The sequence below is a fragment of the Ctenopharyngodon idella genome, chromosome 8 (genome assembly GCF_019924925.1).
Source record: "Ctenopharyngodon idella isolate HZGC_01 chromosome 8, HZGC01, whole genome shotgun sequence".
Taxonomy (NCBI): domain Eukaryota; kingdom Metazoa; phylum Chordata; class Actinopteri; order Cypriniformes; family Xenocyprididae; genus Ctenopharyngodon; species Ctenopharyngodon idella.
Window position 1 is genome coordinate 3,465,891 of NC_067227.1, and position 24,941 is coordinate 3,490,831.

At 39.8% G+C, this 24,941-nt stretch overlaps 2 protein-coding genes across 2 annotated transcripts in view; one reads left to right on the top strand and one right to left on the bottom strand.

Moving 5' to 3' along the window:
• Positions 1–7,045, top strand: part of antxr1a (ANTXR cell adhesion molecule 1a) — an 88,474-nt gene extending 81,429 nt beyond the window's left edge. Inside the window, exon 18 of the mRNA XM_051902546.1 lies at positions 4,585–7,045. Within this exon, the coding sequence (XP_051758506.1) occupies positions 4,585–4,992 (408 nt within the window). The 3' untranslated portion in view covers positions 4,993–7,045. The remainder of the gene's footprint in view (positions 1–4,584) is intronic.
• A 14,817-nt stretch (positions 7,046–21,862) lies between these two features.
• gfpt1 (glutamine--fructose-6-phosphate transaminase 1) overlaps positions 21,863–24,941 on the bottom strand; it is a 37,666-nt gene continuing 34,587 nt past the window's right edge. The window contains exons 18-19 of the mRNA XM_051903298.1: positions 24,733–24,894; positions 21,863–22,959 (exon numbers count right to left, since the gene is read on the bottom strand). Coding sequence (XP_051759258.1) covers positions 22,915–22,959; positions 24,733–24,894 — 207 coding nt within the window. The 3' untranslated portion in view covers positions 21,863–22,914. The remainder of the gene's footprint in view (positions 22,960–24,732; positions 24,895–24,941) is intronic.

The following is a 24,941-nucleotide window of genomic DNA, read 5'->3' on the forward strand; positions in this document are numbered from 1 at the left end:
TTAAAAAGAAACTACAGCTGGCTGCTGTCCCGGGTTACTTCTGAGAGAGACAGTGTGGAGACAGAGAGCAGCTTGCATGCGTCTGCAGATGAACGTTCTGAAATGAAGGCACAACCCTTGATCTCATTGTGCACCCTACGCAATGCCAAAATTGGTTTGCATACAAGAGCAATCAAAAAGTAAACACTAAAATGTACTAAAATCATAATGAACTTCAAAAGAAAAACAATATGCAAAATTATAATAAAAAGACAGTTTGTTTATAAATGCGTATTAAATTTGAATTCAACCCACAAAACACAATTTTTGAAAGTTCTAATAATTTAACAGAACCATTTGAATTTTTGTATATAATTTTTTAAGAGTTGACAAATTTGTTTAAAATTTTATAATTAACTGCAGACACTTACATTGTTTTAATAAGTGTATTGAAAGTTTGAATTTACTTACTGCCAAAGTCCCTTCAAAGTTCACCCCATCTATTTGGGAAACACTGAAATCGCTGTAACTGTTTGTTAAGATTACATATTAATGTGTCAAATCACAAGATCTGACAATAAAATTACGAACAAAGCTGTTTTAGCTCAAATCACAATGAAAAATTAAATTTTTCTGGCAGGACCAGCAATTATGCGTGCACATTTCAAGGTAACTAAACATGTGATTGATTCTTTTAACTAAAAGGCGGGACTTCTGTTCCTCCACATTTACTATTACTATTTCTTCATTATTTTGTTCTATGAGAGGTCGGTGTCCTCAACCCTATAATATCTATAACCCCAAAATATGCATAAAACTGCAGCAGGCCTATCAATTTCCCATCTGATTCAAACCATAAATTTTTAGATCACCACTCAAAAGAAGAAAACAATGATATATGAACAAACTGTAAGTTTTGGGCACTTGCGATCCATATACAGCACCTGTCGCAGTAATTCAATCACTTAACAGCGGAACATTCTAAAACGCCAAACGTGGCTTAACAGAGATATTTAAGGTGCAATAGGTGATTCTCTACAGAAACATTTTGTTGTTGTTGTTGTTATACTGTTTGAAAGTCTCCTCATATCCTAAACACTATGTTAAACAGTCTATTTTTATAAATGTATATCGTCTGTGGAAGGTGTAGGACCCTAAGATGTTTAATAATTATATTCGGACTGAATGAAATAATACGATGTCCTACCTGCCTGTCAACATCTGTTTTTACATACCCTCGCACACCCTGTTCACGCAGACATCATACGTCATCAGCGCGTTTCATGCTATGCAGAGTTTAGTGGCGTGCAGTGGTGTTCTGAAATGAGGCAAACAATGACCTCACAGTTTATTTATTTTTTATAAATCAAATGTAAATTCATGTCTGTTACTTGTCACATTTTCCTCATTAAAAGAACATTACTTAACATTACATCAAAAAAGAAAAAAGAAACCAAATACAGTTCTATTTTGTATTTTTACATCTCATAAACAAAAAAGTTAGTGTTTTACATTTATTCCAAAATAATAACTAAAGGCAGTAACAATATATTTTATTTGTGTATTGATTTCCAGCTGTTCTTTTTAATAGTCAACTTATTTCGGATCATCAGTCATGCTAGGTAAACACTGTCACAGACACGAAGATGTATCTTTAATTTCACCAATAGTGATTGCTCACTAAAACCCACAGCAGACATCATGTTTTCAGGTCTTTTCAAGTTTGATTTTGATGTGACATAAAGTGGTGATATCTAAGTGGGTGAGCCGTTTACTTGCTTTTTAATTAGTCTTCCCATTGACGCCATCATTTTGTTCATTCAGACTGACGCGCGGAACACTCACATAAACAAGAGGCGGGATTTATCACACAAACCAATCATATCCGATCATATCCAATCATAGCACGATGAAGGCATTGCCTCCACTCACATGACTTTCCCCCGTTCATTCTCAATTACCCCCCACAAAACCCACCGCACGCTTTAGGGGGTCTATTGATTTTCTATAAGGGGAAGGGAGGCACGAGAGACTTCTGCTGTAACTTTACCTGCGGGTGTCGCTGTTGGACAGTGTTCCTTTAGAAAAATTAGTGACTTGTACACCTTTTATTGTCACATTCTGTAATATTTGCGTTGTTTTATTTTTGTAATATGGATTATTTTCTCATCCTAATTTTTTGAGGAGGCAATGCCTCCCTTACCTTTTCGGAGGAAACGCCCCTGGCAGAGTTTATGTAGACAGACATCAGTCACAGAGCACTCTAAACAACAGCAGCCACCTTTTACAGTTCCAACCGAATCCTACTTAACAGTACAATGTCCTGTTGCACCTTTAAAATATAAAATTCAATATACACCTTATTGATGATGCATACTTTATACAGGCAAGCAGATGAGCCCAGAATATGAACGCAACACACTAAATTGCATGTTAAGTGTTTTCCTCATAATGGTTTTCTATGGGAAAACACTTAACTACAAACTTTGAGTTCCGTTCTGCTTGTCTGTACATAGTAGGTTTTATTAATTAAGTGTATACTGAATTTGGTCTTTTAATATCAATGTCTTGTTGTTACATTAGTACTTAGTACAAACCTGGTAAAAATAACTGGCATGCAGCAGAAGAAATCTTTGTTTTGTCCTCCAAGTGGGCGTTCCTATAAAGGTTTGATGTCACATGAAAACTAGAGCTATACATACCAAATTCTTTAATTTTTTGATGTTCTTAATTACAGTACATGCCATGAGCTCTTAACTGCATAAACTCTTTCAGTGTGTGTGTGTGTGTGTGTGCCTTTCCTGGGGCCAGTGGGGGAGTTTTTCATTAGTTGACAGGAAATTGGGACAGAGTGCACTAATTTTCCATAAGTGGTTCTAGCAAACAACCAACAACTAGCTTTTTCCTCTGTGTATCATTAAAACTTGTCTGGCATTTATAGCTTCCTACAGTTTAGCAGACAGAAAGAGCAGAAAGACGCCTCTCGCCCCTCTAGTCTACCTCTGGGTGTGTGCTTGTCATGTTGACGGTAAAGTCCTTCATGATTGCAGCCACATGCATGTGGAGACTTCAGATGAATGTCCCTGGCTTATTCACTTCATCCGAAGCGAAACCAGATAACGTAACACATTTCTCTTCTGCCACGTTGTCCTACATGATGGCAACAAAACAAGCCTCTTACGATTATCTCCTGAGGCTGATTTCCTCAGCTTCTGAGTCAGTTTTCTAATGCAAAATGACCAATTCCATGGAAAGCGTTTTGCCAGTCAATGTTACGGTTATTTTGCAAGCTCTGAGAGAAGAGTTTCAACTCAACACAAAGCCGTAGTGTTTTCATGATGAGGGGAGCAACTTGCCTGTTGGAGAATTTGACTCAAATTGTTTTGTTGTTGTTGTTGTTGTGTTTTTTTTACAAACCCATCGATGGGTTTATATCCGTAATTGGTCTGAAATCCAAGTAAACTGATTTTTTTTTTTTTTTTTTTTTGAATGTTTCTCAGTCTAAATAGTCATACTGGATCTCAAGTTTGAGATACATCATGATACGCAAAATCAAATTTTCCAGTTTTCTGTCCTCTCTTTCCATATGCTACTTTGGGTATTGTATGAAGAGTCTCTTTAAGTTGTGCAGATGCTTACACAGTCACTGTTACTATAGCAACCAATGTAGATCACCTCATATTGACAACACTGTCTAAAGAAACAGATCCAGTTTCATTACTTTCAAAATGACAGTACAGTCAGTTCTTAAAATCAAATAAACAAACAAAACAAAAAAACAAATCAGATTTGTGTGCAGCGTGAACAAACCCATAGAGAATCTATCTAATCTAAGGCCCAGTTTACACTAGTGTGTTTTCGTTTTAAAACGGTGCTTTAAAATGAAAATGATCCTCATCTACACTGGCGTTACCACAGCATGACAACAAAGCCAGCAAAGATTCAGTCTCCAAGTTATTGTTTACACGATCGTCAAGGATACGCAGAGCGAATGTGGGCAGCCACGCCATTGTTTTCAAAAGTCTCCGTTTCGGTCCGTTTACACTGAAATGCAACCCCAGCGTTTTCTAATTAAAACGGGCACTGCAGGGTTTTCAAAAGTCTCGGTTTTCGAGGGTCAACAGGCGTAACCGTAGCAAACGTTATGCATTTTAAAACGAAAATGCACTAGTGTAAACGGACCTAAATGTTAGCCACCACATAGCAATACCAGAGCACCCTAGCAACTTAATAGCAACATACTAAAAACTCTTTAGAATATGTTAGCCCCGAATAGCAATGCCCTGGTAACCACTGAGAACACCCTAGCAACACTCATAACATGTTATTCACTGTATAACTATGCATTGACAACCACCCAGAACACCCTAGCAACTGCGTAACAAAATATGCTAAAAACCACAAAGAACACAACACCGCACATAATACCCTAGCAACCACCTTGAACAACCTAACACCCTATTCACTACATAGCAACGCCTTGACAACCACCTATAATATGTAAGCTGCATCATAGCAACACCTTGACAACAGGAAAAACCATACTTCAGAAAAATTACATTAAAATTCTAAAATAATTTTTTCTGTTTTATCTTTCTCTCTCAGGGTCGCTGTATGAACTTCACCCGCATCAAGTCTAATCCTCCTCCACGGTATCCATCCTACAACCACCATTCTTCACCCATCTACACCCCCACACAGACCCTCAATCCACCCCCTCCACAGGGCCAGCTGCCCCCTCCTCCATGCAGTCCACCGGCCTCACTATCCTCCAGTTTTCCTCCGGTACCTTCTACTCCTCCTCCTCACACTATCAACCCATCTCCACCCATTACTCCTCCTCCATCCTATTCTCCACCCCCCATCTGGTCTTCATCCCCTACCACCCTCTACTTTTCTCCGCCCACATCTCTTCCACCATCACCTACTTCCTCCCTGCCCCCACCCCCTCAAGCCCCGCCTCCAAGCAGAGCTCCTCCTCCAGATCGTCCACCTCCACGGCCCTGTGTTTAATGTGTGTGGACTACTATGAGGGCCTAAAGACAAGGACTGGAAGTAAACAGGAAATATAAATTTTCCATACCCTCCTCAAGATTCCGTTGCTGTGTGGCCTAACGCAATAAAACATGACTCACCTGTGGCATCAGCGGGTTTTGCTCCTGTGAAAAGAACAATGAAATGGAACACAAGTCACCATGAAACTCTACAGGGAGCAACACTCAGAATCACATTGCAAAGAAACAAAAAAAAAAATCACGTACGAAGCTCCCGTTTCACAGCAGGAGCCATTTGTGAGTTTAACCAAGCTTTGAGAATGGAAGTGGCTGGTTCCATTAATGGATTCATGGATGTTTCACAATTGCACGCACATGGGACCATCTCATAAAGGAGATTTCCACGAAAGAGGAAAGTTGAAACAAAGTAACATTTCAGGAGCTTTCTTGTTCAGAACAGTTGAGAAAATATATGCACGTTTTTTACTAGTATACAGGTCAACTTCCTTAAATAGCAAACATTACAATGGGTCTCATTCACTAAAAATTACACATGGATTATGCATACTTAAATGCACAGGAAATCTTTTCACAAAAATGCATATACTATGCACACGATTGGTTTTTAACCTTCTAACGTTAATGAGTTGGAATTATTCTAAATGAAAAACTTGCCCCTACTGTAATTTGCATAAACACACCCATCTCCATATAAGGGTTATATGAACAATGGAAGTGTGCAGCATACATGTGACTTCAGATGGTTCTAAATTTTATAAATTCAGAATATTTTAATGATAACATATTGATGAATCATGATTTCTACATGAAAATATTCATACACTGATTTTACGCACAAATATGCATATATCTGTGGTTAGTGGATGAGACCCATTGTCTGAATTATTCTTGATGTATTTTTATTCCATTGATGGTGAAAAAAATCTGTTGTAACAATCTTTTGAAACGGTTTTCTTTCAAACTAAATGCAGTTGCAAAATACAATCATTTTACAAACATTTTTTGATAAAATGCTTTGCATTTTTGGAAGGCAAAAGACTTGCTAATTCAGGTCATTGACATTTATTTGTGCAATAGTGATTTTAGTGGCTTTGATTGGGTTGAGGGTTGTTGGGGGGGGGGCATGTTGCTTTTTGAATTTGAATTTATTAACAAAGTACCAGACCATGATGAATTAAAGGGATAGTTTACTCAAAAATGTAAATTCACTGACCCTCATGTCATTCGAAACACATTTTTTGCTGAATTATTACCTTGGATGGATGATGTTGAAGAGACTAAGATGTTTATGGGGATGGACTTGAAACATCAGAGAAAAATCTTAAATGTATGTAAACTATAAGCAACATCACCTTACTTTTTGCACATGTCACAGTTGTAATGGTGTATGGGTGCATTATTAAAAAAAATAAGTACAAATTATCATACTTTACACATGCTGTATGTATAAATCTCTGTATCCCTGTGTAGTTTTCCTTTTTGTGATTTTTTTTTTTGTTTAATTTGTTATTATTGTGGCATGATTGCAATTTTGAATCATGTAGAAGCAAAACAAAAGATGACATACCTTTTTCCCAGCAGGAGTTCTAAAGCCTCTGCATTTTATCCACCATGAATAACCACAGGAGAAGATTACAAATAACTTTTCGCATTGGAAATTATTTTTGCCAAACTATTTACAACCCAGAGTCCAATGTATTTGATATATAAGTTTGTTTTTGTTCATAATTACATGCTGTATATATTATTGTCATAATACATCACAGTGTCAGATTCCACAATCCTTTGCTTCTAAAGAGCTCTTGTCATTTTCCGTTGTACTCTTGAGTCTAAGTTATTGCGGTCCCACTGTCAGTGTTGTGTTTATATGACTCCAAAACTCTGTTATGATGATGGTTTTATGGGTAATTAACATCAGAGAAATCATATATGCTTTTAAAAGGAATCATGTAAATGAATCTTTCTCCAAATGACTTGGATCATGACTGCATTATTTTTTACTTTTTTAACACGTTCTTTTGTTTTGAAATAAAATGTTGTCATAAAAGTCATAGCGGTCTTACTGTTGCATGTGTTTCATGGATGGCGCGCATGGAGTTTTAAACAAAGGAAGAATAACTGCCTTGTTCTAATCGTTTTGTTTTAAACCTTTAAAAATAATGGTTTGATCATTCTGAAGTCATATTTAAGGGAATGACATCATGAAAATGGTTTTACCACATGGTTAAAACAGAGGTAAGTTTGTTTGTCTTACAATGTTTATATAATGTCAAGAGTCTAACTCTCATGGGAAAAATAAATCACATTTACAGGAAAAAAGTGTTCTTGGCATAAAGCACTAGAAACTGACTATAAATAATGTGGTGTCATTTAAAAGGACATTTATAAGACAATCTTGCACTGATTTTCAACCCTGTAACATTCAACCCCAAAACATTTTTAATGTACAGTAAAAGGGTTGACATGTCTTGAAAGAGTCACAGGATTTGCTTGGATTTCTGCATAATTTGGTTGTAAAATATAATCTGATCTTATGTCTGAACAAAAAGAAATAAACAAAAATGATACAAATAATTTCTTCTTGTTTTTAATCAGACATCTCAGGCAGCTCGGCCTTCTTTCCTTAACTGATCCCCTTTAGACCAGGTGTAATTTAGTCCAGACAGCCGCAGTCCAGAAAGCTGGCGTCTCATGAGACAGAGACTAAAAACCACGCTAGCCATCATGGATGTGTCCAATTTCAAAAGAAGTCAAAAGCCAGTTTTTATTCATTGTCATAAGCACAAGCCCAGCCAGGTTTGGCATGAAATGTTTCAAGTGCAGCCAAAGATAAACAAATTAAATTATTCTGGAAAAATACATTTGGATTAGTATGCATTTTCTCCAGCAGTGCAGTGGGACCTGTGTAACCTGTTTTGTGTTCAGATCTATTACAAAAGTCTAATGTGATGTTCTGTGTAGATGGTGTTAATTCAACTTTGTCTCTGTCTTTCACCCTGATATTTATGGGGTTTTTTTTTTTTATCCCACCGTTCCCTCTCCCTGGAATTTAAGTATGAGTCAGGGATATAATAGGCATATTTTTATTGCATTCATTTTTATCCCATAATTTTCTGCACAAAATTAACGTCAAATTGACACCCCTAGTTTAATGTAGGCCTGATGCTCATTGTATACGCACTTGAGTCTGCCCCTTTAAAGTCGGCATGAAACAGAAGTTCACCTTTTCCCTATTGTGACGTATATTCGAGTGAAAAGGCTTCTCGAACGAGAAATATAGGGCAGGACTTGATTTTGTCCATCAGGACTTGATTGGATAGTTGTGGTTTGCATTTGGTTGATCTCATGTGAGTGACAGGTTGTCCCGCCCTCGCGCCGGTAAACACATCATCAGAGAAGAGAAGAGATGTCGCTGCAAGAGGAAGGGGAAAGTTATTTTGGTTACAGCCACTGCACATTCATTTAAAAAAAAAAGCTGTGTATGGATAAATCATTTAAATAAACATGGCAATATTCCACAAAAAATAAGAACTGTCCATTTTGATTTCATGGTGACTTTAAAGGTGCATTCAAGGGCTGCGTTTAATTTGTTTATGTCCTTCCCTCGCTAACTTCCCTCTGTCTCATTCACTCGGATGTACGTCATTGCTTATGCTTCACACTTATTAGTGCCCACTACTGGCTAAACCCGGCATTGTGTTTAAATGGAACGCCCCAAGACCTTGATCACTTGGACTCCACAATGGAGCTGATTTATTATTTACAGTTTTTTTTTTCTTATGAATTTGTTTTACGCACCATTCTATAGGCCTGTGTGTATGCTTGGGCTGTTGAATAAAATAAAAAATTACACGAAATGATAACAATACAATAAACAATAACTGTCAGCTTAAGTATTATTTGGATAAATGTCAAAATAACTCCAGATATCATATTGTGACATTGTCACACAGGACACATGTTGTACCGCTCAATATATATCACAATGATTTTATATATATTTGAGTTTTAATAGGTTTACATGTTGTCTTTTTAGTCCATTTTATTCCTCTTACTTTAATGCGTGTATGTCTTTAAATGAGTCTGGGTCTGCCTGTCATGTGACTGATCACATGACAGGAATCAGGAAGTAAGCCAGTATAAAGGAGGCAGCATGGCAAACAAACGAGGTCACCAAGCAAAACGACTACAAGCTGGATTGAGGAGTTGTATTTACAGACTTAACTTTCCAGCGCTTCACATCACCTTCACTTGGATTAACACTTCTGTGGACTTTGTATATACACACCGAAGGACACTTTCACATTGGGACTTTCAGCACGCTACTAGGACTCTTAAGTAGTGATGGGCAGATCGAGGCTTCATGAAGCAGTTGAAGGAAATGTACCGTAATGTGTCGAGGCTTCGAAAGTAAAATCTATCAAATGCAATTAACTAATCATCTAATACGAATAAATATAGAGTGTCTGTATAATGTGTTCTTTTATCAATTTTCAAGGCTTGTTTCTCTGTTCCATGGCTCAAGCTAAACAGCAAATAAGAGATTAATAACTACCATTATTCATTTTAATTATTCTAATGTCTAATTAAAACATCTAAAAATGTATAAAACCATAGGGTAAAGTCCATAGACACTTGTTCAATAGTTCTCAGTGAATCTGCATGATTCATGGGTTCACTTTATCATCGCACTCTACCGGTGAACCATTGAAATTTCGAACTGTTTTGAAATGTTTCGAAACAGTGACGATGTAATGAAGCCTCGTTTACTGAAATCACGTGACTGGCAGTTTGATACACACTCCAAATCACTGATTCGAAACAAAAGATTCATAAAGCTTCGGAGCTTCATGAAGCAGTGTTTCGAAATTGGCCATCACTACTCTTAAGGACTGTTTTAGGGTATGGTGCTAATGGACTCCACGCTTTTAAACCGCTTAAGTTATTCTAGTTTTATTGTGTTGTTTTAAGTTCCATGTGGAAATTGTAAATACACTTTATTTATTTACTTTATTTCTGTCGTCTGTCTCATCTTTTTAAACACTCCAAAAGCTGACACAGTTTAATCTGACCCCATTTTAATACATGTAAACTCGACCGATTGGGCCGATCGTTACGATATCATACACTAGAGTTGTGTGGGGTGGAGGGTAAATCACATAAAAGTGGAGTTAAATGCAGCCGAGGTTCTTTAGCTAGCATTACCATCACTTTTTTCGTGTAGTTAAATTACAAATACCACAACGGTATTAAGCGCTGCACTGCCATTAATTGACGTGGTTCATCATGATCGTCTCTTGAGTTTCACCACACTGATAATAGTGAGTTTTAGAAAACAGTCTACACAATAAATAATTCTCTTACCTGTCCAACAAAAAAGAAGCAACTTGGGCATCATTAAGGATTTTCTCTGTTATCAGATCTTGCGTATGCAGTACCAATGTTTACACTCATTTTTGTCTGGTGTTTTCTCACAGGAAAACTTTTCGATTATTATCTTCTCTCTGCTGTTTTCAATAAACTATTACTTAAAAGGCAACAAGCCCACTATAATATTTACATTTATGTTCCTGGCAGATGCTGCACCCAAAGGAAAAATAGTTGTGGCTAGAGAAACACCCAAGGGAGTTAAAGTGAGCTCAGACTTGGCCGTAAACTGACATTTTACCCGTACTGACAAAGTGACCGTATACAAAATGGGTGGCATGCCAGAGATGTGTTACTGTGAGTGACAGGCCATTGTTGGTTGACTTTCTTTGTTTAGACATTCGGTGGAGTTTGCGTTTAGCGTCACACTCCCTGACCCACTTTCTGCTCTAGCCAATAAAGCAATCCAGTAATCAACAACAACGGCACAGACAGTTTCAATCTATCCGCACTGCCAAGATCCTTTGAGTCGGAGCTTAAACATTTCTCTGCTCTTAAAGAACAACATTTTCAAAGGACATATACAGCTCAGGGGCCGTATTCACAAAACATCTTTAGGCTAAAAGTAGCTCCTAACTTGGCGATTTAGGAGAAACTCTTAAAAATAATGGGCGTGTCAGTCCTAATTTTAGGACTCTTGCCGAAGTGATAGTGTCTAAGATTATTTCACATAGCATTTTAGCACTAAAACTAGCTCCTAAATCTGTGAAACGTTAGGAGTAGTCAAGAGGACTCCTAAGTCACTAAGACCAAATCACAAACAATCCTAATGGCCGTTGCTGCCAATCCACCTCAGCAATCCACCCAAAGACACTGTACACCATTGAGGCAGTAGCGATAGAGCCTTGGGTGCTGAACATTTTCTTCATAAATGCAATACATGTTTTGATTTATAGATTTGAATCTATGATAAAATGCCAAAAATAAATCTTTAATAAATAAATAAATGTCTGTGGCAGTTGTTCTCATGAGTTCACACTTACAAATGATCGAATAGAGTAAAAAAATATAATAAGCATATTTGGCATGTTGTCCAAGGGGATCAAGGACTCCAAGCTTAGAATTTAGCCCAAACCCAGAGTTCTCCCCTGTATCCCCAGCCAAGAGTGAGGAACGGGGTGGCGGAGGGATGCAGAAAATTGTTGAGGTAACTATAGGTGAGAAAATTGTTGAGGTAACTATAGGTGAGTCGGCTCTCTGTGTATATATGTGTATATATACCTCCACTTGAGGTATATATACCTCCTCCCCCATCAGCCAATCACTGTGTGCATAGTTAGTAAGCGTGTTGGCATCATTCATAGCAACGAGGTCAACCCCGCCCTTTCTCTTAGCTTAAGACTTCTGTCTATTCCTTAGTTACTGCTATTTAGGAGAACTCTTAGTGGTAAGACCATAAAATGTTTTGTGAATACGGCCCAGGTCATCAAAACTCTTTGGCATCAAATGAGGGGAAAATAAAGTTAGTCTATCATAGTAAATCATAATACTTAAAAGTTAGCATAGCATTTTTGCATGCAACCCTGGTAATATTTTCACCCTTTGTGAAAATAAAGTGACATTCCATAAAAGTGTGACAGACATAAGGTAACATCATTTAGACTCTTTGTACAGCATGACAGAAAAATTTTGATATTACAAAAAGTTTTCCCTGGTGAATTTGCCAACTATGGACAAACTGTATGCCATTACATGCACTGATTAAGTGCTACACTAAGTGACTCAAATATTCAATGTTTTTTTTTATTATTATTATTTATGTACAGTGATTATTTTAAAAGACTTCTAAGAATTTTTTTGCAGATATTTGTGTAAAATTCTTAGTACAGTCACTAAGGATTTTTTTTAATCATAAATCTACTTTAAAGATCATTTTGATAGTTTTAAGAAAGTCATACAAAACTCCAGTTCCCTTTCAGTCAGTCAAGTTCGACGTTACATCAGAACTGAACTGACAAATTAGGATCTCGCCTGAGACCCCAGTCACCTTGGAATGTAAAGTAAACGAGCGAATGAACATTGGCATGCAAGATTTGCAACGCGCACCACAAGCAGGTATTTAAGGAAATACAAGAGGGTATTTAAGGAAGATTGCGTGCATTCACACATTCAAGCTTTTGCTTCGGAGCGGAGCGTTTGTTGTGCTCTACAATCATCAACAAGTGTTTACGTTGGAAGAAGCTCTTCGGAGAAGTGTTGGTGTGATGACACGTCATCGGTGGTCGCTGTTTAAGAGAGCATTTCCTCTGCATTATTGCAGCCTCTAAAAGATAATTTCCAGCTGCTACTGCAGCTTTCCTCTGCAGACTGTAATAGGTGTTGCAAGTTGTGCTGCAACCATTCCCTGTGCGCTTCAGCACTTAAAAGAGCCTATTTCCCTAAAAGAGCAAGCACGAGTATAACATTGCGTCTTTGCGTCAATCCACCTGTGTGTTTCTGGGTGCGGTCGGTTCCTAGCCCCATCTGACAGTAATGATCACTGTCTCACGTGCCTGGGCATTAAGCACGCTGAGCTGGAGTTCATGGATGAGTCATTTACCCATTGCGGGAAGATGACCATTGCGATGCTGCGGTCAAGACTCGATTACCTCAAACCAGGTGGAGTCCCCTCTGCTATGCCCCGATCTAGTTTCTCCACCCGGGGAAGATTTACTTTGGTGAACAGCCAGGCGACCTGAGGATCACAGTGGGGACTTTCCCGCCGAGTACGTCTCCATGGGCCCCTCTCTCCTCTACTGCACTGAAAACTGTGGAGCTACCGGGTGAGGCTGCTGGTCCTTCTCATGGGGGACCTAGCGTTTCATTCGGGGCTCCGGAGAGTAGAGTTGATCAAGTCTGACCCAGAGCTGATGGCCATGCTTTCCCGGGCCGCTGAGAGCGTCGAGCTCGGGTGGAGACCTCCACCACGTCCCGAACGCCTGAGGCTGGACGACTGGTATCTCGGTGCGGTACATGCTGATCAACAGCATCCCACCCTATTGCCTTTCCTTCCGGAAGTGCATGAAGAGGTTACAGATCATGGAAGGCACCTTTTTCTGCCTCCTCTGCCCTCACTACCCTCGATGGTGGGGTGGCCAAGGTGTACGTGGAGATCCCCCAGGTGGAACGTGCGGATGCAATGCAATTGTGTCCACAAAGCACTTTCGCCTGGAGGGGTAATCCATGTCTACCATCCAAGGCCTGTAAGTTCTTGTCAATGCTTACGGCCAAGGCTTACAGAGCCACTGCACGGCAGGCATACTGTTGTCTCAACAGATGCTTCCACCACCGGCTGGGGTGCCATTGCAATGGGCATGCAGCCTCGGGCTCCTGGACAGGACCTCGTGGCACATCAATTGCCTCGAGTTGCTAGCAGTACAGCTTGCTCTGCACCACTTTAGGTTACTGCTACAGGGCAAGCATGTGCTGGTCCAGACGGACAACACTACGGCCGTTGCGTACATCAACCATCAGGGTGGTCTGCGCTCCCGTCGCATGTCGCGACTTGCCCGTCATCTCCTCCTTTGGAGTCTGAGGTCGATTTGCGCTGTTCACATTCCAGCTGAGCTCAATCATGCAGCTGATGAGTTCTCACAACAGCCCACACAGGCGATTCCACCCCCAGACCATCCAGCTGATTTGGAGCTGCTTCAGGGGCACACAGGTAGACCTGTTAGCCTCCCTGAACACGTCCCACTGCCAGTTGTTTTACTCCCTGACTGAGGGGTCCCTTGGCACAGATGCGTTGGCACACAGCTGGCCTCGGGGCCTACGCAGGTATACGGTTCCCCAGTGAGCCTTCTCGCACAGACACTATGCAAGAATCAGGGAGGACGAGGTCTTGGTAGTTGTGCCATACTGGCCCAACCGGACCTGGTTTTCAGAACTAATGCTCCTTTTGACAGACCCTTTCTGGTGAATTCCTCTAAGGAAGGACCTGCTTTCTCAGAGACAGGGCACCCTATGGCACCCATGTCCAGACCTCTGGACCTCCATGTGTCATCTCTGGATGGGATGAGGAGGATTTAGGTGGTCTACCCCCAGCGGTGGTAGACACTATCACTTCGACAAGAGTGCCGTCTACGAGGCGAGCCTACATTTTAAAGTAGAACCTGTTCGTTGAGTGGTGTTCTCACCGAGAAGACCCCTGGAGATGCGCAATGAGAGCTGTGCTTTCCCTCCTGCAAGAAGGGCCGGAGCAAAGGCTTTTACCCTCCACCCTGAAAGTGTATCTTGCCGCTATCGCCGCACATCACGATGCAGTAGATGGTAAGTCTTTGGGAAAGCACGACCTGATCATCAGGTTCCTGAGGGGCGCAAGGAGGCTGAATCTTGTACCCTTTTGGGACCTATCTTGGGTCTTAGAGTTCTTACAGAGAGCGCCCTTCGAACCACTGCAGTCAGTAGAGTTTAAAATCCTGTCTTTTAAGACGGCGCTCCTGACTGTACTGGCCTCTATTAAGACGGTAGAGGTCCTGCAGGAATTTTCGGTTGACGAATTGTGCCTGGAATTTGGACTGGCCAACTCTCACATAATCCCTGGGCCGGATACATGCCCAAGGTTCCCACCACTCCCTTCATGGTTCAGGTGGTGAACCTGCAAGTGCTGCCCCTGGAGGAGGCAGACCCAGCCCTTGCTCTGGACCATATGCAGAGCTTCAGGACCTCAGAACAGCTCTTTGTTTGTTATAGAGGACAGCAGAAGGGAAAGGCTGTCTCCAAGCAGAGGCTGGCCCACTGGATTGTGTACGCCATAGTCTTGGCTTACCAAGGCCAAGATCAGCTGTGCACGGTGTTTCGATAACAGACATCTGTAGAGCTGCGGGCTGGGTGACACCTAACATGTTTGCGAGGTTTTACAATCTCCGTGTAGAGCCTGTGTCCTCCTGTGTACTTGCCACAAGTAGCCAGTAACGCTGCGGACTTTCTCTGTGGCTGCGTTTACACTTGGCATTAATATGCGATCACTGTGATCCGATCAAGCAGATCAGATCACAGCGCATTTACACCTGTCCACATCAAGTGGCTTCTGTATCTGGATAACCGATCGGATCTCTCTTTCCTGTGCAAAAAAAAGAAAGAAAAGAAAATAGGATGGCTCCTGTGCTAAGTCGACCTGAAGTGGTGGGTTTTCTTTTAAAAACCATTTTCAGTTGCGGGAGATTTTACAAATCTCATAAAATGAGGAGGATGAGGATGCTGCAATTAGTAATAAGGTGGACAGATGCCGTAATGGTAATGGTACAAAGAAACATATGGGTCCGAGAACGTTGCCAGCTGTGGTGGGAAAAATGCGCGTTCTTTACAGAAAACGAATGGTTCTGCAACTTTCGGGTGCAAAGGCAGACTTTCCATTATATTTGCGATCTACTCCGCCCTCGATTGTATCGCAAAAGCACGCAGCTACGTGCAGCGATTCCCGTGGAGAAAAGAGTTGCACTGGCCCTGTATTGGTTTGCTACAGGTGACTGCTTCCGCACAATTGGTCATCTCTTCGGTGTCAGCAAAGCTATAGTTTGGCAATGTGTGCATGAGGTGGCATCCGGGCTGAAATCGCTCGTTTGTCAACACATAAGCATACCCACTGGAGAGAGACTGAATGAGATGACGTGCGGGTTTGAAGAGAGAAGTGGCTTCCCTCAGTGCTCTGGGGCCATAGATGGGACCCATATCCCAATTTTATTCCCCAGAGACAACGCATCAGACTATTCAATAGGAAAGGCTGGCATTCCATCCTACTTCAAGCAGTTGTTGATCATCGAGGCAGGTAAGATTGTAAACATTCATCAATAACACATAAAATATTACTGTAGACTTTATCAACTGCATGTTGCCAAGTAGCTATCGTGAACAACATTATTTTTTTAGCACTTTGTTGTACTTTATGTTGTGTAATGAACAATATAGCTTATTACTTTTGGATGAGAACATAACTAGAGGATGACATCACTGGTTTCTCTAGAGCTGCTTTATAGCTGAATTGATCTTTTTACATAATTGATGTACTTTACAGTTATTGACCAGAACTGAATCAACACTGAACTGAATTCCGCTGAATGACAATAGTGTTTTTAGAACTGATTTACAGCAGAATTAATGCATTATTGATCATTATTTTTGATCATTATATTCTTGTATATCACTGTAAAGCTGATCTGAAACAATCTGTTTTGTATAAAGTGCTATATAAATAAAGGTGACTTGACTTCTTACTTTCAGGTTCACAAACATAAACACTGGATGGCCAGGCAGCGTACATGACGCACATGTGTTGCGGAACTCTGTGATATTTGATCTTGCAGAACGTGGAGAGCTTTTTCCAGCCGTAAGTCTTATGCATTTTACTCAGTATTTTGGAATTAAATTATGTACTATAGTCAGCAAAAGTTTCAGAGTAGTAATTCATTGTAACAGTAGCCTTTTTTTTTTATATTTACATTGTTTAGGTGACAAAAAACATATCAGGAACAGCTGTACCCTTGCTGTTACTGGGTGATCCTGCTTACCCGTTGTTGACATGGCTCATTAAACCTTACCATGACAATGGAAACCTAACAAGGGTACAGAAGTACTTCAACCAGAGGCTCAGCAAGGCATGAGTATCTGTTGAGTGTGCATTTGGCAGGCTAAAAGGAAGGTGGAGATACATTAGAAAGCAAGCTGATGTACATCTGGAGAATGTTGCAAACATTGTGACTGCTTGCTGTGTCTTCACAACATTTGTGAGACACAAGGAGAGAGGTTTGAAAATGAGTGGTACAACCAATGTGACTACACTTCTGACAGTCCTGATGTCATGGACAACCACAATGTACTGTGTCCGAATCACATTAGGGAAGCTCTAACAGCTTTCTTTAGCCAGGACCTGTAATGTGACTAATCAAGTAGAACAATTAGTACGCGAGTTAAATGTACACAAAAAATAAAGTTTGACTTGGCTTGGCTTGTTTTTCAAATTGTGTGGTCATGGCCTTAGCTAAAGCATCAAAGCTGGCTTCGATTCTTGTACGTGGTCTTTTCCCACGGATATGTCCACCTTTCAGATAAACAAACAAGTTTGAGCATGCTAGTTATAAGCAAATGCCAAGGACAAGTTGTTTGCAAAAGTCACTTGGTTGGAAAAGTTCCATTAACTCAGCTAAACTTAGCAACAAAAATGATGTTAACATTTGACTTATGCATGTGTTATTCTGGTGGACTAACCTCTTCCGCTTGGTACAGTTTGGTGGCTCGCCTCTGTGGAGCCATCGGTTATGCCAGTCTCAGGAGTGTCTTCAGTGGTTCTGCAGTCTAATGACTCCGCAGCAGACCCTTCACCGGCAGCTGCAGAAAGAAATACATTAGTTTTGTAACTTTTTAGCATTGCAAGTTAGCTTCTATGAATATACAAGAACTAAATCGAGAAGGGCATACTAGATGTCATCTGTACTTTTATGCAAATTAGTAATTAATGCAGAATTTCATTGTGTGACTATTAATTTATAGATTTAATTGTTACTCTGCTCACTTGATAGAATGTGTGCACAATGAATCAGTAGATTAAATTGTTGCCAAAACATTACATGCTTCAGCTACAAATGTAGCCTTATAGCAATATGGTCAGCTAACAAGCTAGCAAAACATTCTTGCTTTACACTTACCTTCGTTATGTCCTTCCTCGTCCTCTGGCGCAGCTGAATCATAAAAAACATGGGTCATGGGTCAGTCACACAATACAGCATCCAGCTCGGCAAAGTTGTCCTTCCGTTCCCGCTGCGGTTATTAGCATCTTTAGCTTTTTAGTAGCTAGTCTTTAAATGTTTAATTTTTCTTTGCATTGGAGCCAGGTTCTGTCATAACCATGTTTGCGCATTTCGTCTGCTAGACCCTCATATATTGTTTTATTTCTATAGCTACTTTCAAGCTTAACTTGAATGCTCGCATCGCTCCACAAAGATATTAATGTCCGAGTTTCACTAGCGCTCCACGGCCTGGTGTCCTCCATCTTTACTGACAGTTCGGGAGAGAGAGGAGGGGGAATAATGACAGTGGGCGGGGTTTTGTGTGACGTCGACCTGTAAATGCAGACAACACGGCTGGATCGCGTTTACATTATGCTAAGATCCGATCACAATGCGTCCTCGACTACCTCTGAACCAGGACACGTTGATCGGATAACATTCCGATCACAAACCCGTTTACACTTGTCTTTTCAATGCGTATGTGGACAACATCCAGATACAGGTCGCATGTTAATGCCAAGTGTAAACGCAGCCTGTGTCTCGCTTGCAGCGCCATTCCCCTCTTAGGACTGGATACATGAGCTTATATGCTCTACAGGTGAGTTCCCCACCTGGCAAACCCTGCATGGAGTTCCTCCAGCACCCTCGGCAGTCAGATGAGGCGGAGACGTCAGATGCTAGGTATAGCACTTGTGTTTATGTCCAGAAGGCCAGCCCCTGTGCTAGACTAGGTGCCCATGTGTTGTGATTCCCTTTGGGTGATCAAACATGTGTAATCTTCCATGGTATGGTTCCCCTGTTAGCAAGCCTGTGTCTTTCCCTGGCAGAGCCCACTCTGCTTTCTCTGCTCGGTATTGACTTCACCCTAGGTGGGCTGAATCTACCACAGAGACCTTCCTGCCCTGTTGGCCAGTCCATATGTGTAATTTCCACATGATACCTCCCTATGGGCAGGATGTGGTCTCTGCAGCATCCCATAGGTATCTCCATAGGTATACTTTTCCAGTGATATTCAATTGTCTCACTGTATGGGTCGAAAGTAACAGCAGTGATTGACACTCTCTCTGTGTTAGGCCCTGACCTTTCTCCACCCCAGCGGGTGCGGGGAGTAAGCAGCTTGCGCAGGGAGAGTTCTGAAGAGTTGCAATTGTGGCGTTTTGGTAGGGATCCAAATTCGTTAGTTCATTTCTGACGTAACACCGAATGTGACTGACTGAAAGGGAATGTCCCGGTTATTATTGTATTATTGTTATTTCCCTGAAGAGGGAACAGAGACATTACGTCCCATCGCCACAATTGCTGAACCACCATTGAATGGCCGGGACACACCGTCTCGGCTCCTCAGCGCAAACCTGAATGTGCAAATGCACAGGATCTTCCTTGTATACCTACTTTGCGGGCAGGGTGTGCAATTCAAATCTCGCAGTTTCTCATCACTTAGTTTACACTCAAAAGTGATTGGGCTTTCAGGCGAGATCCCAATTCGTCAGTTCAGTTCTGATGTAACGTCTCGGTTCCCTCTTTCAGGGAACGAGGGTTACATTATTAACCGAGACGTTCATGTAGATGTAAACTATACCTTGAAATAATATCAAAAGCAGCAGTCTAGATATTTAAAATGTAAAAAATCTGTCAAAACATAGTTGACAATGACAGTAACAGTTGACTGGACACATTGTTACAATGATATCCAAGCAATTTATATGTGAAGCTCTCTTATGTTTCAACTTGCAAATAAATATAGTTATTTTAGTAAAATTAGTGAAACGTCCTTTAATCCTTCCTCATCTTGATTTACCCTCAATGCACGCACACACATGGTCATGAATTATTTGCCATACTCACACAGTAGGGTCACAAAGTATTTTATTTGAGTTGGCACTACAGGGTAACTTAGTTGACAGGTAACAGTTGACAATTTCACCATTTTGTCTAGTAACATAGTTGACAGAATTTTTGCAGAGATTAATAAAATGAAATATTTTCATATTTGAAAGAAAGTTAAATTTAAACTCAACCTATTTTTCTAAGTTATTTAGATTGAAGAAATAAATATAGATGAACTTGAAATGTATCCTAAATTATAGAATTCTGTGTGATATTAGAAGAATATTGCATGGCTGGAAAAGTCTCTCAGCCAATCAGATTCGAGAACTGTGTATTGCCTGTTTGGTAAGACTACTGCAAAATTACAAACTTTATGTAATGTGAAAATAAATTAAAACAGCTCGCATAATATTTAGTTTGACCTTAACATAAGGGCAAGCACCTCCTTGAAAAATAAGAGTTTTATGCCCTATTTTGTACTCTAGTAAAATGACTCTAGACAAAGCATTTTTCCCCACAGTATGACTTGGCCAAAGTTGAATGAAAAGCAACCAGAGAGTTAGAAAGACTGAATGTTTCATTAACTTTTTGATCATAATTTTAAATCCTGTACACACTGCCCAAACACAGAGGCCGGACAACCTTTTTTTGCACTACAAACTGGGGGTGGGGGGAATGTTGTGTGTGGATGACAGAACTGATCTGGAAAACATAACTTACCACACAATCCTTTAAGGTGAAAAGATAAAGCTACACATATATAAGATGCTCTTGTAAAATCTAAAAGCAATGCAGTTCAATGCTCCACAGACCAAAGAGCAATACTAGTATTTTAGCCTGTGAAATATTTAAAACCCTTTCCATGAGCTGGCATAACAGAACTGTAATTGTACCTTCATAGCTATTGCCCCATATGCCCCTTCTTCAACCTTTGGTTATATGCCATTAATAGAAGATATTTTTGGTTAACGCTTATCTGATGCTTTGAACAGAAGTTTCAGATGATATAATCTTTATTCATGTTGATTTTATGCACAACATAGTAATGTAATCATGAAATTTAAAAAAAAAAAAATCACAATATTTGAATCAAAGGAAGTACATAAGCATTTTAATCCCAAATAAAGTAGTATATAAAATATAACCCTTCTATACCAAATAAAAACAAAACATAAGTGAAAGACAAAACACAAAATGGTCCCATGGAAACAATCAAAATGATGGTGGCATTGTATGGGGCAGGCTCTATGTAACATAGCATACTTCATGTTCTCGGTTTTTCTCTGTCATTTGGCAGTACTACTGTAAACCGTAGACACATTGTAACAAGGCCTCTGAATTTCCTAAAATAAAGGAATCAAAGAATGGAAGCCAGAATGATCATCCATATATTTGAAGTACACAACTAAAGTGTTAATCTCAGTAACTGATTATAAATATTACACTCATATAGTAACTACCGATACAGTTGAGTCACCAACTGCAGTGATTCACTATCACTGTGTTTAAATCATTTTTATGAAATGACTTTTTTTTTTTCTTTTTTTTTTGTGGAAACTAATAGGTAGTATTTCAAAGGCAATATTCAAACATTTCGTTCTCTTCATCATGCGATGTAAACATTTCATTTCATTTAGAAATGGCTGACTGTTCTTTTAAAAGGACAGTAGATTTCCTTGTGCGAAATTAAACCGAACATGACCATTTCTATGACCCAGTTTGACAAAAGCACATAGAAATTTAATTAAAATGTAGTCACATACTGTAAATCAGATCATACATTCACTTCATATTTGACCCTTCATGCACATGCATCTACAGGGGCTGTAGTCATTTTGCCTTCCTTTCTGGCAGGGATTCATTCAGGTCTTTGCAACAAGACTGAAAAAACCTCTAAAAGTAAGTATCATGATCTTTTTTTTTTTTTCCCAGCATTTATTAATCTAGGTCATTTATAAATATACTATTATCAACTGTTAATTCATGTTTGTTCAGAATACATTAATTAAAGTTAATTTATATATCTTTATTTGTTAAAAATGTATTAGTATACTTAGAAATTAACATGAACCAAGATTAGTAAATGTTAATAAAAGTACTTAACCTTATTGTAAAGTATTAGCCTACTATTTTAAAAACCATGAAAGTTATATATTAATATCTCAAAGCAATGGATTGAGAAGACAGGATGTCTAGACCAAACTCTAGTGGACATCAGAATTGGTTTAAAATTCAGACAAAAGCAATAATGTATCAATGCCCCTAAAGGCCACTGTGTGCTCTGAGTAAAGAAGGTTAACTATGGAAATCCCTGTGGATATGAAAATCCAGATGATTAGAGGTCATCCCGGGAAAAACATGCTCATCAGTAACAAGTGCATCCCCTTAAATAGCAGCAAACCGGATAAACTAAATAGTGTGCAAACTACCACTAAGCACTGATTCACAGTTTTTTTTTTTTTTCCCCTCAGTGCCACATATCACTAGAATCCTGCTTTTTTTTTTTCTCGTATGGAAAGCAGCTAAAGGAGAGTTTTGAGCCTCTTTTGTTACTAAAAGCAAACTGGAACACCATCTTTGCTACACAAATGCATATGTGTATTTGATGATAAGTATCTAGAAGCCTTTCTGGGCTAAACAAATATTATGAATAGAGCAAAAAAACAATAAACAGCCCTTAGACAAACTTGTTATAGGTTTAGGTCTAGTATCGCCACCCCATACACGCCACCAGTAAAAGACAAAAAAAAAAAAAAAAAAAAAAAAAAAAAAATCACATTCCAGTCAACAGCAATGATATGAAGCCAGAATCATGCTCTGAGATGAGATATGATATAGGAGGTACACTTCAGGTTCTTTAGGAACGTTATATGAAAGCTGGCATGTATAAAACTCATTGTCTTCATGTTTTGATAGTCTGTACTTGGGAATATGTGTGTGTGTTTGGGGCATCGATCAGGAAGCGTTTACTCAACAGTCACAGACTTGGCCAGGTTTCTTGGACAATCAACCTGCATGGAACAAAACAAAACAATGAAATATTACTACAATTTTCTATTTGGATATATTTTAAGATATATTTAAAGCAGGATTTTCAGCATCATTATTCCAGTCTTCAGTGTCACATGATCCTTCAGAAATCATTCAAATATGCTGATTTGCTGCTCAAGAAACATTTTTTTTTTTAAGTATCAATGTTGAAAACAGTTCTGCAGATTTTGTGGAAATTGTGATATATTTTTAAGGATTCTTTGATAATAAAACGGCATTTCAAATGGATTTTTTTTTTTTTTTTTTTGTATCAAAGGCCTTTACGGTCACTTTTAATACATTTAATGTGTCCTTGCTGAATAAAAGTATTCAATTTCTACAAAAACAGAAATCTTACTGACCCCAAACTTTTGAAAGGTAGTGTATTTTTATGTCAAGTATGAGAAATATACATTTATATTTTTATATATACATTGCAAGTCTTAGAAAACTGTGTGGTCAGTGTTTCCAAATATCTTACACATGCTTGGGAAGAGATGTACGGCAGACTGAAAGTACACTCACCGGCCACTTTACCAGTTCAACTGCTCGTTAACGTAAATATCTAATCAGCCAATCACATGGCAGTAACTCAATGCATTTAGGCATGTAGACATGGTCAAGAAGATCTGCTAAAGTTCAAACTGAGCATCAGAAAGGAGACGAAAGGTGACTTAAGTGGCTTTGAACAAGGCATGGTTGTTGGTGCCAGATAGGCTGATCCGAGTATTTCAGAAACTGCTGGTTTACTGGGATTTTTACGCACAATCATCTCTAGGGTTTACAGAGAATGGTCCGAAAAAGAGAAAATACAGTGAGCAGCAGTTCTGTGGGTGAAAATGCCTTGTTGATCCAGAGGTCAGAGGAGAATGGCCAGACTGGATTGAGCTGATAGAAAAACAACAGTAACTCAAATAAGCTCTTGTTACAACCGAGGTGCAGAAGAGCATCTCTGAACACACAACATGTCCATCATTGAAGCAAATGAGCTACAGCAGCAGAAGACACACCGGTGACACTCCTGTCAGCTGAGAACAGCAAACTGAGGCTACAATTCACACTGGCTCCAAAATTGGACAAGATTGGAAAAACGTTGCTGATCTGATGAGACTCGATTTCTGCTGCAATATTCTGATGGTAGGGTCAGAATTTGGCATAAACATTATGAAAGCATGGATCCATCCTGCCTTGTATCAATGGTTCAGGCTGCTGGTGGTGTAATGGTGTGGGGGATTTTTCTTGGCACACTTTGGGCCTCTTAGTACCAACTGAGCATTGTTTAAGCATCACAGCCTGAGTATTGTTGCTGACCATGGCCATCCCTTTATGACCACAGTGTACTCATCTTCTGATGGCTTCTTCCAGCAGGATAACGCACATGTCACAAAGCTCAAATCATCTGTCATCACCTGGTTTCTTGATCATGACAGTGAGTTCACTATTCTCAAATGGCCTCCACAGTCCCCAGATCTCAATCCAATAGAGCACCTTTGGGATGAGGTGGAACTGGAGATTCACATCGTGGATGTGCAGCTGACAAATCTGCAACAACTGTGTGATGCTATCATGACAATATGGACCAAAATCTCTGAGCAATGTTTCCAGCACCTTGTTGAATCTGTGTCATGAAGAACTAAGACAGTTCTGAATGCGGGTTCAACCCACTACTAGCAAGGTGTACGTAATAAAGTGGCTGATGAGTGTATATCAGTGAGACAGGAAGTGAGATGAAAGCGAGCACTTAAGAGACTCACATCAAATCCGCGGAGCACAGCGAGGTGGAAGGAGAGCAGCTGTAGAGGGATGACGCTGAGGATTCCCTGCAGGCAGTCCACACAGTGAGGCACTTTGATGGTGCGGCTGGAGTTGTTGATGGTCTCATAGTCGTCCTTATCGCAGATTACGATTGGACGGCCCTACAACAGCAACATAACCATATCCTCTTAAACAGCAAAAACTGCAG